The sequence below is a fragment of the Sardina pilchardus genome, chromosome 1 (genome assembly GCF_963854185.1).
Source record: "Sardina pilchardus chromosome 1, fSarPil1.1, whole genome shotgun sequence".
Taxonomy (NCBI): domain Eukaryota; kingdom Metazoa; phylum Chordata; class Actinopteri; order Clupeiformes; family Clupeidae; genus Sardina; species Sardina pilchardus.
In genome coordinates this window covers 42,506,999-42,522,817 of record NC_084994.1, presented here as the reverse complement: position 1 = coordinate 42,522,817, position 15,819 = coordinate 42,506,999, and the positions used below count along the sequence as shown (strand labels likewise).

The 15,819-nt window shown below is 45.0% G+C and overlaps 2 protein-coding genes across 2 annotated transcripts; one reads left to right on the top strand and one right to left on the bottom strand.

Moving 5' to 3' along the window:
• The first annotated feature begins 415 nt into the window (after positions 1-415).
• On the top strand, positions 416-2,989 carry uts2r4 (urotensin-2 receptor 4). The gene has a single exon (XM_062530875.1). It carries the CDS (start codon positions 1,128-1,130, stop codon positions 2,346-2,348), a length of 1,221 nt encoding a protein of 406 aa, XP_062386859.1. The 5' UTR covers positions 416-1,127; the 3' UTR covers positions 2,349-2,989.
• A 3,202-nt stretch (positions 2,990-6,191) lies between these two features.
• Positions 6,192-9,657, bottom strand: lgals2b (lectin, galactoside-binding, soluble, 2b). Its single transcript, XM_062544969.1, has 4 exons — positions 9,572-9,657; positions 7,623-7,699; positions 7,189-7,360; positions 6,192-6,583 (listed from the first exon to the last, which is right to left on the bottom strand). Exons 2-4 carry the CDS (start codon positions 7,697-7,699, stop codon positions 6,437-6,439), a joined length of 396 nt encoding a protein of 131 aa, XP_062400953.1. The 5' UTR covers positions 9,572-9,657; the 3' UTR covers positions 6,192-6,436.
• Between the last annotated feature and the right edge of the window lie 6,162 nt (positions 9,658-15,819).

Sequence of the window (15,819 nt, the reverse complement as noted above, 5' to 3'; positions counted from 1 at the left end):
GGTGGGGTGGTGTTGGGTGGAGTGGGCTAGTGCATGCGGTTGTGCTGAGGGGTGGGGTGGATGTGGGGGGTAGGCTGGTGCATGTGGTGTTATGGGGTGGGGTGGAGGTGTTGTTGATGGGTGGGGTGTTGTGGGCTGGTGCATGTGGTGTTATTGGGGTGGGGTGGAGGTGGTGTTGATGGGTGGGGTGGGGTGGGGTGGAGTAGTGCAGGGTTGAGAGATGTGCCGTTCTGCACCTCCGAGCCGTGGTGTGCAAAACTACACCTTGGTGCTCAAACGGCCGACAGGACGAGCCAACAGGAATCTCGTAAATCCTGCGCAAGCCGCGCAGCGTGGCACCTACATGAGAGATACAGCGAGAGAGAGACAGAGAGAGGGAGGGAGGGAGGGAGGGAGGGAGAGAGGGAGAGAGAGAGAGAGAGAGTGAAGAGGAGAGTTGATAGCGAGAGACGAACACAAGAGAAGAGTACGCCGCTCCTGTCACACACTCCACCAGAGACCCCAAAAAACAGCTGAAGACTCTCTGGAGATAACCGGACGCCTCTGGACAGGTCACCCCGGCGACGCGCGGACCTGCATGGACGCACTGACCAGGCACAGCAGCAGCGGTCAGGGGGAGCCAGAGGGACAGAGCCCGCAGCAGCAGCAGCAGCAGCAGAGGAGGGGTGGTGGTCACGCGCTCACCCGTCGTCCACCCACAGGGCCACTGCAGAGGGCAGTCGTCGCGCTGGAGCTCGCGCCAGGGGGGAGCCTGGACACACGCCCTCCTCCCCTCTCTTCCGTCGGACCGGACCGCATGAGGGAGAACGGCGCCATGGCCGAGTGGTGGTATCTGTGCGTGTGGAGCGAACCAAGAACTCCAAAGTTATGCCCGCTAATATCCGCCCTGAATCGCGCGGCTTAAAAAAGGATTTGACGGGGGAGACGGCCGGCTTTTCTCTTCTCTTTTTGTTTGCCTCGTCGCTGCTTTCCGACTCGCGTCAGTCAGTCACTCCGTTAGTCAGTCACTCAGTCAGCCTCAAGTCAGTGCTGATTCATTCATTCATTTGTTCATTTATTCATTTATTCATAACATTCATTCATTCATTCCAAAAAAGTGAGTTCATCCAGAGGTGTGTGTGAGCTGAATGCCGTCAGCTCCCCAGTTGTCCAGGCTTTGCTGCACCGGATTTTTCACCTTCCCCTGGAGGAACTCTCCCAGTATGAACCAGACGCCCAACATCACCGTTGTCGCGGGTGGAGGTGCTGGTGGTAGTGGTGGTGCTGGTGGTGGTGGTAGTGGTAGTGCCAGTGGCGGCGGCGGTGGTGGCGGTGGCGCGTGGATGACCTCTCTCCTGGGCGCCACGCTACTGAGCATGTGCGTGCTGGGCATGGCGGGCAACATCTACACGCTGCTGGTGATGCGCTCGGCCGCGCTGCGCCGCGCCGGCTCCATGTACGTCTTCATCCTCAACCTGGCGCTGGCCGACCTGCTCTACCTGGGCACCATCCCGTTCGTGGTGTGCACCTACTTCGGCCACAACTGGTTCTTCGGCGAGACGGGCTGCCGCCTGCTCCTGAGCCTGGACCTGCTGACCATGCACGCCAGCGTCTTCGTGCTGGTGGCCATGAGCCTGGAGCGCTACCGGGCGGTGGCCGCGCCCTTCCGCGCCCGTCGCTCGGCGGCGGCCGCCCCGCGCGCCCACTGGCTGGCGGCGCTGGGCATCTGGCTGCTGGCGCTGGCGCTGACGCTGCCCATGATGGTGATGATCCGGCTGCGCGAGGGGCGCCCCAGCCAGGCCGGCCTGGTCAAGCGCATCTGCTTCCCCACGTGGTCGCCCGAGGCCTTCCGCGCCTACCTGACCGTGCTGTTCTTCACCAGCATGCTGGTGCCCGGCCTGGTGATGGTGGCGCTGTACGCCGGGCTGGCGCGACGCTACTGGGCGGCGCAGGCCAACTTGGCCAAGGGAAGCGGTGGCGGGGGTCGAGATCGCTCGGTGGCGTCGTCGTCGTCGCGGAAGCGGCGGCGCAGCCTCAAGCACAAGGTGGTGGCCATGATCTTCAGCATCGTGGTGGCCTACTGGGCGTGCTTCCTGCCCTTCTGGGGCTGGCAGCTGGCCAAGCTCTTCTCGCCCGACGCGCTGCGCGTGCTCTCGCCCGCCGCCCACACCTACGTCAACTTCTTCGTCACGTGCCTCACGTACGGCAACAGCTGCGTCAACCCGCTGCTCTACACGCTGCTCACGCGCAACTACAAGGACTACCTGGCGCAGCGCAGCCAGGCCACCGCCTCCAGCCGGACAGAGGCCGCCTCGGCCGTCCCCGCCGCCATCGGGGCCCCCGCCACCGCCGACACCCAGGATTTGTAACCGTAAAAAGTCGCTTCGTGGGTTCGTCGTAATCGCCGGATGAGAGTAACGGGACTTTGAACACCTCGGTTTTTCTGCTGAGAACCTCAAAGGATGTTTCTCCGATGGGATTTTGGTTGTTCCCTCTTAAAGACAAGTGGTTGGGGGCACCCTCGTTGAGTGAATATATTCACCTGACCCCATTTTAGTGGATAGCGGTCTTGTCTCTTCAGAATGGACAGGTGTTGTTGGAGTGTTTGAAGGTCACCTGAGACATCTGATCCAAGTGTAACCGCTTTACCGAGTACACCAGCATGGGTTTTGTGTCTGTGTATCTGGAAGATAATGTTACTGAAATGATAATGAATGATATGATATGATAATGAATGATATGAGATGATAATGATAATGAATTGAAAAAAGCTCCACTGAGGGGAAAGTGTAGAGACCAGCAGATCACTGAGTTGTGATCCATGTTGACATGCAATTCTACCGAACAAAGTGCTTACTTTTGAACTATATGTTAATTTACTTTTTCATTTACTGTAATTGTTACACGCATAGTGCCTCGTCATTGTTTTGCACATTGAGATATATGGCAGTTAGTTTTTTGAGTTTAATGATTCCTTCTACTATCGTCATAGTAAACGTGTAAATCACAATGAATGGTGTGTGTGTAATGTTTATGTTTGAGTTATCAGAGGCTGAGGTATTTTTTTGACATCTGATGTTGGTCTGTAATCCTGTTTTCATTCAAGAGTGGTGTGAGCTGAAGCTACTCTGTATATTCTCATTTTTTGTATCTTCTTGTATTCATTTGTGTATATTTTAGGTAACATGACCTTTAGATTTTGTGAGACCCAATTGTCCTCATTAAGTTTGAATTGATTTTTTTTAAACTTTGCATCACTTTTCATTCCTTATACAAAGTTGTAAGATGGGTAGCACAACAGTCGCTTTTTGATGAACTTGAACACACTTTTTTTCATTAACTTCATTTCATCATCAACACTGCCCAATTTTCTTGATGTGTTTTAGGTCCAGTGAAAAAAGGGTTTTAAAGGTTATAGTAAGTAAACTGTTTCACAGAATATGAAATACGCTATCATAATTAATGCCCTCATATGATTATACCACACCACAAAGAAAAATATGTTTACGTCTTCATTACACCATGGGGCCCAGTAGTGTACCAGAGACTATTATACAATCAAGTGTGTGTCTTTATACAGTATCTATTTTATTTTGTTTGGCCGTAAGGATTGAGGGAGCCTGAGGGTGTCGTTTCCTCTGTGTGTGTGTCTGTGTGTGTAAATGTGTATGCGTGCGTGCGTGCGTGTGTATGTGCGTGTGTGTGTGTGTGTGTACGTATGTGCGTGTGCGTGTGTGTGTGTGTGTGTGTGTGTATGTGCGTGTGTGTGTGTACGTATGTGCTTGTGTGTGTGTATGTGCGTGTGTGTGTGTGTGTGTGTGTGTGTGTGTGTGTGTGCGTGTGTGTGTGTGTGTGTGCGTGTGTGTGTGTGTGTGTGTGTGTGTGTGTGTGTGCGTGTGTGTGTGCGCGCGTAGGCTAAGTGTCTGCGCTGAACCCTGCTCCGTGTGTGGAATGTGTCCCCAGCCTGACACATTCCTCGGCCGGCAGGCACGGGCCTTTTCGCGCCGCTCCACAAATTGTTCGCAAGAATGTGGTTCCTCCCCGGGTTAGCCATTATTCACCCGCATGAGAAAAATACATGAACAAGATTGGCCTGGACAGCACTCACTGGACCGTGCCGCCCTCATGCGGAGCCGTCTACTACGCGGTGGCCATCTTCAAACAATGGCATGCTAAATTAGTCACAGAATAATACCGTTTGAATCGTTTAACCAAACAAAGAGGTCAAATGGCAACAGTCGCTTCCTGCTTGTGTTGACGTACAGAGAATTGTGAGAGCGGAGTGGGACGGTTTGGCTCGTCAGTGCGCTGATACGAATGAGCTAATTGAGTCGTTCTTTTGAAAACAGCCAAGGTTGTCAGGATTCTGTGGCTGTTATGTGAATAACACACACACACACACACACACACACACACACACACACACACACACACACACACACACTATTCTTTCTAGAATAGCAATATCAGAAGCATAGTAGTTCCATAAAAGAAACTCACATCACAACTTCCTCAAGTTCTCTCTGAAGTCTGACAAAAGGTTTACTTGCATACTATCTGTTAAGCATTAGCATTCATGTAAAGGCTACATGAAAACTTATGTGCATAGAATAGATTGTGTGCAGCTTTCAAAGTGACTTTTATAACTTTCCCTTTACCCATCTGTGTGCGCAGTAGTTCCCGGGATTTATACGCATGCCACTGGCAGTTGGACAGCGTTGAGTTCACAGACTCTCAGCAGGTGATTCATCTTGGGCGCTGCGATCGCAGGTGAGATCAGCACCACGTCAGTGGCACACACACAGCACGGTGACGAATCTGCTGAGAGGGGCACAGGGGACGGAACTTGGCCACGGCGAGGCGTTTGGCACGGCCCGGTCAGCCCAATAAACAGCAGGGCTCCACCGGGGGTGATGTCAGCGGAGGTAATCAGGGTGTGTGTGTGTGTGTACAGAGAGAGAGAGAGAGAGAGAGAGAGAGAGAGAGAGAGAGAGGGAGGGAGGGGTAGAGAGGGAGAGAGAGAGAGAGAGAGAGAGAGAGAGAGAGAGAAAAAAAAAAGCTCATGCTGCTGTGTATTGTGGTGCTTCCGGAGGACAGTAGTGTGCTGTGCTGTTGTTCATGTTTGACATTAGCTTCTAGGGTCAGAGATGAAATACGATCAATTATCATCATGATAACCTAATTCAGTCAGTTCTTTGATTTTTATTTTAATTTATTATCTTTTATTTTTTATTTGTATTTTATGTGCCAGTTATTTTCTACGGAGACCCCAAAGGGACGTGGCAATTTTTTGAGCTCGGATTGAATTCCCTCACAATGGGTTTGCGTTCCCTCTCAAAGTGAAAAGTTTTGCAAAGGAATGCTGAAGTACTGAGAGGGAATACAAAAGGACCTTTAACAAATGTACACCTACAAAATCATTTCCGCCCTTCAGGGACTTCATAATTTTCAGTTCAGTGAAAATGTATTCTTCCAGTTGTTATAGCATTTGAACTCCATATTAGACTATGGGTAATGAATGGGCTGATATGGTCAATCAGAAGAGATATTATGGATATTTCCACAGCTGGGAGAGTTAACAATTTTTTCCAACATATTTTCTAACATTTTAAACAAAACCTGAGTATTATGTAGCAGAGCCTGTCTGTATGAGATATCTTGGTACTCTCTTGCTATACAAACCAGAGCAGACAAATTGCAACTCTGTCAGATCCAATTACAACTCCTGCAGGCCTGTTCTGAGCCTGATCAGGGTTATGCAGAGGAACGAGCTTCAATGTCCCTCTGCTTGGTATACAAATCAAGTCTGGCTAGTACTTTTGTAAGTTATGTGATTGAGAGTGGACACACACACACACACACACACACATACATACAGAGATAGACTCATCCACTCGCCATACCTTCATTCCCCTACCAGGAAGTGAGGGTAAATATCAGGATTTGATTTATAACACCACCAAGAGGGGATATTAAGTTACTCGTTTTTGTATCAATGGCAATGAGTTCACTCAGCATAAATATGTATATATATATATATATTTTTTTTTTTTTTTTTTTTTTTTCCCCTCTATTGTACTAGAAGAGGCAGGCTGGCTGAAGTTGAGATCTTGAGAACCTCACTTTCACAGATGACCGTAGAATGTTTTTGCAAGTGAACTCTGTAACCACTTGAAATACAATTTAATTTTCAAATGACCACAGACAAAGCATCTTGTGAATGTTTTATTAGTGGTTATGAGCAGTGGAACAAGGCTAAGACTTAGGTTGCAAAGACATGAGCACATGCCAACATTTTTCACAGTCAATGATTTCACAGATATAATAAAAGTCAGACTTCAGTCACAACGTATTTTAGTGGTGATGCTGCAATGAGACAGAGACAGAACAACGTTCACACAGTCACTGGAGAGTCACTGCTGAGATGGTGTGAGATGGGTGAGCCAAGACGGTTGCCTCATTTGATTTTGACGCTGTAGATCTTGCAGTCTCCCTTGAAACACAGGTACTTGAACTTGTCGTCGCCGAAGCGGTTAGGGAAATGCATCATGTTGCCATCCGGGAGATTGACGTAGAAGGTTTCGTTATTGAAACTGATAACAATCTACAAAAGAAGGAAAGGTTGTCGTTAACTATTTCTGTTTTTGTGATTACATTCCAAAATTGCACATGGACATGCACAAACATTCACCAATTGATGTTTGTAAACAGATAAGATAAATGATAAACTAAAAAAAAAAAAATTAACTGTAGGTGCTCTTGAGAGTACTGAAAGGTCCAGCTGATCACCCTAAGCTGAATGCACTGTAGGATTGCGCCACTAGAGGGAAATACAGACCCTGCAAAGCAAAGTTGTCAAGACAATGGCGACACACCACCAGTATGTTGCCCTGCTGATGTAGCCACACACATATACTATAACTAACATTCAGGGGCGCGTTTCCCAAAACCATAGATGCTAGCTATGTTACAGTAGTAACGTTGGTTGCAATTTCCCATTGCCAACCCACTAAGTTGCTAACAGGTTAGCAGGCTAACAGGTTAGCACCTATGGTTTTGGGAAACGCTCCCCTGATTAGGAAAAAGGGCCATCAGCCTCATTTTTAGGGAAAGCTGGACAGACATATGCACACTTTCCGTTTCTCTGTCGATACACTGTCTCTCTCTCTCTCATAGGAGACACACACACACACACACACACACACACACCTTGAAATCCTCGTCAGGCTGGAATGGGAAGCAGGTTTCCCTGAACTCCTCGTCCCAGCAGTCTCCGTGTTTGGAGTTGCAGACGATGGTGTTGACATCGCCGTGCTCATCAAAACGTGGGTTGAAGTGCATGGCTATGCTATCTTCATTATGGCCAACTTCCAAACAGAACCTAGAGATATGCACACAGGAGAGACAGACACACACACGCGCACGCACACACGTATGAACACACATACACGCACACACACACACACACGTACGTACGAACACACATACACACAATGATAAATAACATTACTGCTACTGCTTATTCATTGTGGCTGACAGATACACTCCAGTTCAATTAGCCATCTCCACCTTCCATTGCTAGATTGTAATATTGTCGAAGAGCTTCATCAGTTGTACACTACCAAAGCCTTTCATGAACTTACGAGGTAGCACTTTTGGCTTTGCCAGAGATCTTCAGCTCCTGGCCAGCTTTGAAAGACATATCCTTAATGACAACCATCTGTCAAAATAAAGACAAAAAAAACATTGTCATTCAATATTCAGCAGAATCATTTTTTTGGGGTTCAAGAGTCTCCTCAGACAGAGCAATCAATCCAGTAATCTAGAAAGTATCTCAACTGGCTATAAAAATTCCAAAGATCAAGCAGCACCAGAATACAGACCTATACCTGCGGCCATTAACACAACATTCAGTGACTGTAGTTTAGGTAAAGTTTATACTTCACTTAAAGTTTAAAGCACTGGTAACAGGTGTCATTGTACGCAACAGAAAACCATAACCTCCCAAAGTAAGACAATGTGAAAAAATACAAGTAGCTTAAGTCATACCATTAGTTTCAACCCGGATATCCTAATAGAATTAAATGACTATGGCTTTACCGGCCTGATAAGAAAAGAAAAACTTGACCCACAGCTATAACCTGTAACAGCACATCTAAAATCGGTAAATTAGACAGTAATTAAGCCATACATCTAAACATTAACTTCTCACATTAAACGGTCACACAGAAGGAAGTGGGTTTACAACAATGAGGCCCTAGGACAGAGACCCCCTGTTATCGTCTTTGCCCAGCCCTTTCTGTTAATTATAAACCCAACTATCAACCAGCTTTGGTTATCACAAAGATAAACGACAGGAAGAGATGGTAACTGAATATTGAACTTCTCCTGGGTGAAGGCCTTCTCAAACACCGTGATGCACACGGGTTGGCATGGCAGAGTCACAAGGGAGGCCGTAAAACCATAAAAATGGGTGGGTGGCCAAGACTGTTTGTTCGGCAGCCTGCGTGGCGCAACCCTGAAACTTCAACCGATACCCATCGCCATCGACCCAACGCCAGCTGAGCTGACGGCACATATCGCTGTCAAGGGATGTCCTCTCTGTTTGTGAAGTGGGAGAGGGACACGAGTGCACACTTGAGATGCGGATTTACAAGACCAGTTGACCATAAAGATGGCGAGGTGATCTTTTACAATCACCATTACAATATACTTTGAACCCCCCCCCCCCCCCCTGCAATTCCAATATACTTTGAGGAACCCTGCCCCCAAAATATTACTATTGCCAATTTAGGCAATTTGTAAGTTAAATATTTTGTGTCATGATAATATAGTCCCCCAGCTGTGTTGTTCCATTATCTGTACGTTATTATGGTCAGGAACTGCGTTTATGGACATCATACTGTTGGATTTGTAAGACCTGTAATAGTTTGTGGAGTATCACCCTCATCCACTGCCTGTGGAGATGGCAACACATAAAATGTCAAGGTAGGCTATTCCAGCTCAGGACTCCAATCTAAATCTATTCTAAAACTACACCTGTAAAGCTAAAATGGACATGATTATTCTGTCTATGGGCAAGTACAGGCTTCACCCCTAATCAATGCCATTAGATAGAATGACTGCTTGATTGTGACTAAATGTATTTCTCTTTCCCTATCCCTTTCTCTGCACATAGATGTAGGTTATGATAACAGCGGCAGACATAACATTATTACATTTCCGGAAATCAAAATAACCGCTACACCTGCCTATCCACCAGCTGGGCATTAACACTAAGCAAATCCGGATACATTAATGATACAACATAACTGTCGTTGTTTTTCACCGTTTAGCTGTTTTCAAAGTGTACACAGTTAAGTTAACAAAAGTCAAGACATATAGGCCTAACCACGTCAGCTGGTTACTTTTCTGCCATGAACTCATAACCATTTGAGATATTTCACAGCAGAAATGTTGATCCACTCGTGCATGTCTCACGGACAGTTATTCAGAAAACGAGTGGTACTGTAGGCTAACTGTAATCTCTCTCTACGAACACAATTCAATGACAAAACGCTCCTTATTATCATTTTAAAACCTACAAACTTACCTTGGTTCTGTACAGTGAGGTATCCCAACCAAAGTCCTTTTCGTGCACGCTAACAGCTTTATTCCTGCGTAAGAGCGTAACAGAGGGCGGAATTTTGGTGATTTTGGCCAATCAGGATCTGGCCACATGGGTCGCCCTGCACCTGATTGTTCACGTGGTCCATAAGGAAACGCTGTTCCCAACGGCAATGAATGAACAGTTGACATTATATTTACCTTTATTTATTCATTTTTCCATAGCATCAGTCTCTACAATGAGCGTATTAATACGCCTTGTTTTAGGGCTACTATCCTACATTATATTAAACTGACCTTTCCACCGTTACCACCACGCGCATCTCACTGTGCGTAGGGCACCAAGAGGCGTCAGAGGCCACCAACATTCAGCCAATAAATATAAGTGGCTTTACTTCAAACTGCTTTTCATTAATCAGTGTCAAAATACAGCATGTTATGTGGAATGACGACGGGTCCTCCTCTCCACTATGCAAATATTATTTAAACGTTATGCTGCTCCATTTAGCCTGGAACCCAACGCATCTTGAGCGCGCATACTGTACAGAGGGGATTGTCGTTAATTGATACCTCCATTTTGATAGGCCTATACAGGGACGTGCACAGGAATTTTGAGGGGCAGTTGCTCGGACCTGAAAAAAGGGCACCTCCCCCCCCCCCCCCCCCTAAAAAAAAAAAAAAAAAAAAAAAAAATACACAACTCATCTCTTGGCCTATCTGCCCTATATGCCTCATCCTGGTCCACATTTTCTAGGGTCTGGGGGCTTGTGGCTGCTCCTCATCTTTGATGTAACGTAGCCTATGAAAAATTGTCATTACTAGGCTAAAATATGAGTCTGATTAATTAATCAATTCACCTACACAGTGTCATCTTTGTGTCATCTTTATCACAGTGCATGGTCTGTCTCTGTCTCACCTGCTGGTTGGCTTTTTCGCAGCCAACCCTGCATTGATGTGCTGCCCTTTGCTGCCTACTTGAGTTGTCTCTCCCTCTCCTGAATTTTTTCAGTGATCATTTTTACTTCAATAGGCCTACCCCAAATATAGGATTTAGGCATTCAACCATTTTGAATGAAATAATGAATGTGATGCATTAGGCTACTTCCATCATTCATTCTTCTTGCTAAAACGAAATGTGAGAAACGAACTATTATGCCTATAGGGAGGGAAAGTAATCTCATCGCCACCGGGTGGTTGCGTTCCTAGAGGCTAGCAGGAGTGGATGGGATTTTCTTCTAGAAAAAATATATCTCGGCCCATGATGGGAAGTTAGTTAAATGCCTTCAATATGCTATACATGTAGGTCAGCTCTATTGCTTCGAGTGGTCATACTTTATTTTTTAGGATCAGTTTAATTGTTTTGAGTTTGTTTGTAATGGTGATAACGAACTACAGTAGCTAGCTACAGTAGCATTTGACGTCACCAGTTTGGGCGCTTCATCTCCAACTGATCAAAACGGCAATTTGCTTAACTGGCAATCATATTTTTGTAATAACAGAGAGCGATGTAAACCGCGTGGTAATTACCTTTATGTTGGGATAACTTGTGTTGTGCTCCTACTCACACAAGAGCTGGCAGTGAGTGTGATTGTCTACTAACTAACCAACTAGCTAACAGGCTAATAAACAAACCATGCTAGGCGAGTAACGTCGTGGAAGGGTGTCACGTCACTTGAAGTTGTAGTCCATTTTATGAAATGAAACGAGCAATTACGGTTTTTTTAAATAAGGCGAAATAGGGTCTGATATTTTCACAGTTAGTAGATTATTACAGTATGCAGACTGAAAAATATTTTTGGTGGATAAGATCGCTGGTATAGCTGCGTAGTATTTTTTTGAAAAGTCGGTCTATGGGACTTAAAGGGTCACTGCACCCTAAAATAGGTTTTTTGAGCTGTTGATTGATTGAAAATACTCATAAGTGGTGAACTGTACTATTACCAGGGTTAATATTGACAAAAATCGTGTTTCTCGACAAACGTAACATTTCGTCTGATTTTGTATTGGAGATATTGCTCTCTCGCGCACACTACCGTTTGAAAACATGCCATGGCATGTTGGTCCAAAATACTATTGGAATGATGACGTTGTCCTGCACTTCTAGTCCGACACTACGTCACCGGGTCGTTACAAATTAGGACTGAAACGCCCCAACACCTGCTGCCCTGATTAGCCTACCTGTGATAAGCCATGTCTGCATCACTCATTCCCAGATTGACACGAAATCACCATGGTTGATTGGTTGCAGCAGTGCTGCACTCTCTCTCCAAATTTCAGAACGTCTCGCCCATTTTGAAAGCCGTTTTCAGAAATGTGAAGTGGGTGGAGTTATGGGGTGAAGTAACTCTTTAACATTGGAGCTGTTCTTCGATAGGAACGCAACCACTTGGGGCGCTGGTTTTCACTTTCCCTCCCTATTAGGAATGAGAAAGTGTTGTCACAGCCGTGAGCTGAGCTCCTCTAAACGAGCTCCTCCCCTGGTTGGAAGGATGGTCCTGATACCGGGCGGCAAAGCGTACCTAATTGTTTAAAGTCGTGTGTTATTAACCCGGTAGGTTCTAATTCCGCACAACTTGACAATGATTGGAAATCACTGCTGTGTGAATAACTGCCCCCGTAGGCTACCTCTTCTTTGTTTTCCCACTTAAGATCTTAGCTAGATAAGAATGCCCTGCACCATTCGTACACTAAACGCGATCATACAGTTTTGTTTACAAGTGGCAACCGTTGCTAAGAGGAAAAGTCATGCCTTCAGGCACTCCTGGTTATCTTAACTTTGAAACGCTTTTCTTTCTTGGAATTTGCCGTTTTTACTAGATAATACTGCCATTTCCATGGACTTTAGATATTTAAGAAATGAAACGTGTTCTACTCTGACGTCGACGTGCGCCGAATGCTGGCAGGAACCCTTCGGTCTATGCGAGTTTTCAGAGGACTGAGCTACCGAAAACAATAGCAGCAAGCTAAAATTAGCAATAAATGGTTGGCTCATATATCGTGAGTACACATAATAAAGGCTGATATTTCAAACGAGCTGTCTAAAACTGGTAAATGTGTTTATTTATGACTATAAGAGGCCCGACTTTACACTGTAACGTTTTTAAGACAGGTGCGGGGTTGTCTTAAAGTTGCGAGGAAAATTAAGCCTACATTTAAGATCTTTGTTTTCAAGAATACTTTAGAAAACTTTATTCATGAATATCAAATCTTCTTAAATTTGCTCTTAAGACAAAAGATAAGAAGAAAGCACCACTTAGGAAGTATTTTTGTCTTCGTGAATCCGGCCCCTCGAGGCTTGTAGATGGCAACCACAGCAGAAAGTCTCATAACTTTTTAACGACTTGTGGCTTTTGAACTCTTGCATAGTGTAGTAACTTTGGATGCTGGAGAGCTTCTCCAAATATCGCTGCTTTGCGCTTGGTATAAGCTTGTCCTTGTACGGTCCTTGTAGACAAGAATCTAGAACTTCTAGACTACAGTTTTGATGAGTCTCTAAACGCGACTCTTCGGAAGAAAAACACGATAGTGGTCTCTGTGAGTATTGCCAGAGTCAAACGCCAGAAACGGTAGATCATGTTATTCTCCATTGCAATAAATACCATCAAGCAAGACAGAGATTGAATGATCAGCTGGTAGCAAATAATGTGTCCTTTGATCTGAAGACAGTATTGCAAAGTAACTCAGGGGATATTTTTGGTTTTTTACTTTCTTTTTTGAAAGATACAAACCTCCTGAAAAGGATATAATTTTTTTTTTTTTGTTCTAATTTGTTTTGTTTTTGTTTGTTTTGTTTGTTTTATTTATTTGTTTATTTGGGTTATACTAGTGCAGACAAAGATCCTTGAATATCCTGAATATCTCTGTAGAGTAGTGAATCCTGTTCCGTACTCCAGTCAAGTGGTGGCGGTAATGCACAAAGAAAAGGTGCCAACCGCCAATAAAATCAGAAGAAGAAGAAGAAGAAGAAGACTCTTCGGAAGGCGTTGCCCCTGGCAACCAATGATACACCCTTCCAAGATGGAGGATAGGCTCAGCCCCCTCCCAAATTGTCACGTGCTCGCTCATTCCTAATACCAAAAAAATAGTTGGCTAGCCTGCTGTGGGACAACTGGCTGCTTGTCTGCTTGCAGGCTGTCTGATTATTTAGGCTAAACGTAGCAAACTCAGCCTGGATTTATGGAGATTGTAATTAATATCATACAACTTCATGATGATTAGGCCTATTGTTCGTTTGTCATACTGTACATCACAAACTAACCTTTTCCGACAACGTTGAGGAGGCAGTCGGTCTCACCAGACAACCGCGATAATATCTTTCGTCTAGGGCCGCGATAGACTGTCATGCAGGCTCAACCCAGGTGCCGGTCGCGTGCAGCGCTTCAACTACAGTAGCCTACGTAAACAGAATTTGCTCTCCTGACTTTCGCTCTCGGTGCCCCAATGGAGTGAATGAGGCTAATTTTACTTTGCGATTTTTTAAAAAATCTAGGCCCACGTGAAATTCTGCATCCATTGTAGCCTACGATTTAGTATTATTTTTTTGCCCTCGGAAGGGCAACATGAGTCGAGAAGGGCATATGGGCAGTTGCCCGAGCAACCTGAGCAACCCCCCTGTGCACGTCCCTGGGCCTATACCAAACTTTTTGTCAAGTGAATCAAGGCAACAAAGCGAAGGCTAGAGGAGATGTTGGAGTTATCTGGTTCCCACTTACAACCCGCGAGCATAGCGGTACCATGGAGGACACAGAGGTCATGTCTTCGGTATTTCTTTCTTCAAGTTCCGTTTAATTTATGAAGTAAAACTAGATGACGAGACAACATTCCCTGAATGCACCGTTACGTAGCCTAGTTGCAGTCACATGACCGTACAGTATATGCCACAGACGACACCGGTATTTCTTTCTTTCATGAAGTTTCGTTTAATTTAAGTGCAGATTGTTATCCTTAACTCAACGCACTGACAGGTGACACGTAGTTTCAGATAGACCTAGGCTACCTCTGACTCGTAAAACGAGTGGGAGAGCTAAGCTAATGGTTAAATACAAATAAGATGCAGTAGGGCCACCAATGAGATGCTTACCTGTACTGTTATTCTGGAATTCAGTGGATGATATACAGTACTCCAAGATAACTCCAAGATAAGTTATGATGCATATTTAATGGTGTGATGATATTTTCTAAACATGGCCCAAACATTGTCAAATGATGTCAGTTGTCAGTTATTGGTTTTGTTTAGTTGTTTCAAAAACACAACACAGGAGACAAGAGAGAAATCAGACTGTTCAGGAGAAAGAGCGAGGAGGAGAAGAGAGGGATGCGACACTCACAGTGTCATAAGGTAACCTATGAGCTCTACAGTATATGGCCCTGCAATTTCTGCAATATTTGCCACTGTGATGAGGAAGAGCAGAACACGCACCACAACACAGTTCTTATGACACCCAAATAGCCTATATATATAGTAAGTACAACATATAAGAACATACAAAAAGATAAGATATAAAATGTCATAAAATGAATAAAAGAAACCCCTGAGTGGAAGTAATAAAGTGAGTGGTAAAACATATTTAAGACTAAGAGTAAGCCACAGAGAACAGTTTTGAGTCTTGATTTAAAACAGAAGCATCTCTTACAGTAGGCTATATGTTCTGAAAGTTGGTTCCAGAGGATATAAAAACTATGGTGCTAGTCAATGCTGCTACATGTGAGATCTGAGACTAGGTTGGGGCCAATGTATTGTTTTTGTTTTTGAGGTATAAAAAGCTGATTTAGTGATGGCTTTTATATGCCTGTCAAACCTAAGATCACTGTCAATTATGAATTTTTGCTGTGAGTCTTTTGCTGTAAGCCCTTTGGATTCAAGAAGAGTGTAAACTATAATACTTTTGTTACGCTTGCCAAATGTAATTAATTCCATCTTCTTATTCAGCTGGAGCAAGTTGATAGTTGATTTTATTGATGCATTCACAGTCGAGGGGACCATAGTCATTTGGTGATAAGGCTAGGCAAATTTGGGTATAGTCAGCTTAACTGTGGTAAGGAATCTAATTGTTCATGATTGTTTGTCCGAGTGGCAGCATAGAGGTTGAAAAACAGAGGCCCCAGGTCCAGGATCAATCCCTGGGGGACACCACAGGTGTTGGCGTTGTCTTAGGGGCACAGTAACCAATAGCAACAAAGTAACTCGTGTCCTGTGTGTTACCAGCGTAGATATGAACCAGTTTAAAACTGTAT